The sequence below is a fragment of the Homarus americanus genome, unplaced genomic scaffold (assembly GCF_018991925.1).
Source record: "Homarus americanus isolate GMGI-L3 unplaced genomic scaffold, GMGI_Hamer_2.0 scaffold16894, whole genome shotgun sequence".
In the NCBI taxonomy this organism is placed as follows: domain Eukaryota; kingdom Metazoa; phylum Arthropoda; class Malacostraca; order Decapoda; family Nephropidae; genus Homarus; species Homarus americanus.
Genome location: NW_024746541.1, coordinates 525,673 through 527,703, shown reverse-complemented (window position 1 = coordinate 527,703; position 2,031 = coordinate 525,673). Strand labels below are relative to the sequence as shown.

General features: G+C 44.2%; 1 protein-coding gene across 1 annotated transcript in view; it reads left to right on the top strand.

Annotated features, from left to right (window-relative positions):
* LOC121879314 (putative uncharacterized protein DDB_G0281733) overlaps positions 1-1,197 on the top strand; it is a 1,416-nt gene extending 219 nt beyond the window's left edge. Inside the window, exon 2 of the mRNA XM_042385919.1 lies at positions 600-1,197. Coding sequence (XP_042241853.1) covers positions 600-1,197 — 598 coding nt within the window. The remainder of the gene's footprint in view (positions 1-599) is intronic.
* The last annotated feature ends 834 nt before the right edge of the window (positions 1,198-2,031 follow it).

Sequence of the window (2,031 nt, the reverse complement as noted above, 5' to 3'; positions counted from 1 at the left end):
TAAAGCCTCCTGAAGTCAACAAGGCAACGGCCAGTGATACCCATTACTTCTGCATGGTGTGTGTGTGTGTGTGTAATAACAATAAATAATAATAAACGTATATTACTCAGAGCATCCAGTAATAAAATATACAGGCTAACAATTTATCTAAGACAATGACACTTAAGCATTAAATACATTACAGGCTGTACAGTACATAAATCAGGAGTTGCTTATTATTAACAATAGATGGGATGGTGATGTTCTATATCCATCGGTGCAATCTTGCGGCTGAATTTACAGTGGCGGACTGAGCGAGTTGGGCAATGTATTGACTGAGGCGATGACGAGGTGGTAGTCCACGGTGTGTGTATGTGTGTAAGATCAACCAAGAATGAATACTTTGAGATATTAAGATATACATTACATTCTATTTCCCTCCGACAAAATCAAATGTAAACGCTGATCACACAACAAAGGTAGGATTACTCCCCTTAGACGCCAGATGCCCCTCCTCACCCCTCTCCCCACCCTCCTCCTCACCCTCCTCACCCTCACGTACTTAAGTACAGTATTTGTAACCGTGTTGACAGCATTTTCTAGTTGTTGTAATCTTGTAGTATAGATGTTCTGTCTGTCTGTCTGTCTGTTCATTACAAGATTGACCACGAGACCCACAACACTCCAAGAGACTCACAAGACAAGAGAAACTCACAAGAAGAAACTCACAAGACTTACAAGAAAACTCACAAGACTCACAAGAGAGACTCAAACACAAGAGAACCACTCAAACCAGACTTACAAGAAACTCACAAGACCACAAGAGAGACTCACAAGACTCACAAGAGAGACCAACAAGAGAAACCCACAAGACCACAAGACTCACAAGACCACAAGAGAGACCAACAAGAGAAACTCACAAACTTACAAAGAGACCATAAGACCCACAAGAGAGACTCACAAGACTTACAAGAGACCTCACAAGAGAGATCACAAGACTACAAGAGACTCAACAACAGAAACTCACAAGACTCACAAGAGAGACTCCACTGGAGACTCACAAGAGTCTCTCAAGAGAGACTCAAAGACTCACAAGAGAAACCCCACAAAGAAACCCACAAGAGAGGCCTACAAGAGAAACACAAAGAGAGGCTCACAAAAACCACAGAGAGACTCACAAGAGAGACTCACAAGAGAGACTCTATCAGCGTGCATTGACAAGTGATATACACTTGTGATAAACTGCACCATTGCCCCAGACACCTGGCTCGTGTAGTGCTACCGCTGTAGACGCATTAATCCAGGGGTGAGGTGGTGGATGGTGGGATGGTAGGTGAGTGGTGGAGGTAGAATGGTGGTGATAGTAGGATAGGTGATGGGTGGTGTTGGTGGTGGTAGGATAGTGGTGATAGTAGTGATGATGGTGGTGATAGTGGTGGTGATGTAGGATGATAGTAGGTGATAGTGGTGGTGGATGCAGGATAGTGGTTGATAGTGGTGGTGGATGGTAGTCAGAAGGAGGACGATGGAGGAGGAAGGAAGGGGTAGGGGGGGGGGAGGAGATAGGAGGTGGTGGGGATGGAGGAAGGAGGACCCATCACTTTATCTTCAGATTGACTAATAGATGGAACCCTCATTTGAATTTTGATGAGCGATGACGCAAGTGCTGCCCACTGCCGCCCCTCCCTGCCACCTGCCACTCTGATGCTCTTGTTGATGACTGATGCAGCGAAACTGAGTTTACGTCATCTATTGAGTCTCTGGCGCTCTCTGATGCTCTTTGTTTATCTCTATCATCTCAATGTTTGTCATCTATTGAGTCCATGGTGTCTCTGATGCTCTTTTTTCTCACATCCAATGTTTGTCATCTATTGAGTCTCTGGCGCTCTCTGATGCTCTTTGTTTATCTCTATCATCTCAATGTTTATGTCATCTATTGAGTCTCTGGCGTCTCTGATGCTCTTTGTTTATCTTCATCATCTCAATGTTTATGTCATCTATTGAGTCCATGGTGTCTCTGATGCTCTTTTGTTTATCTCACAGACGCATCAA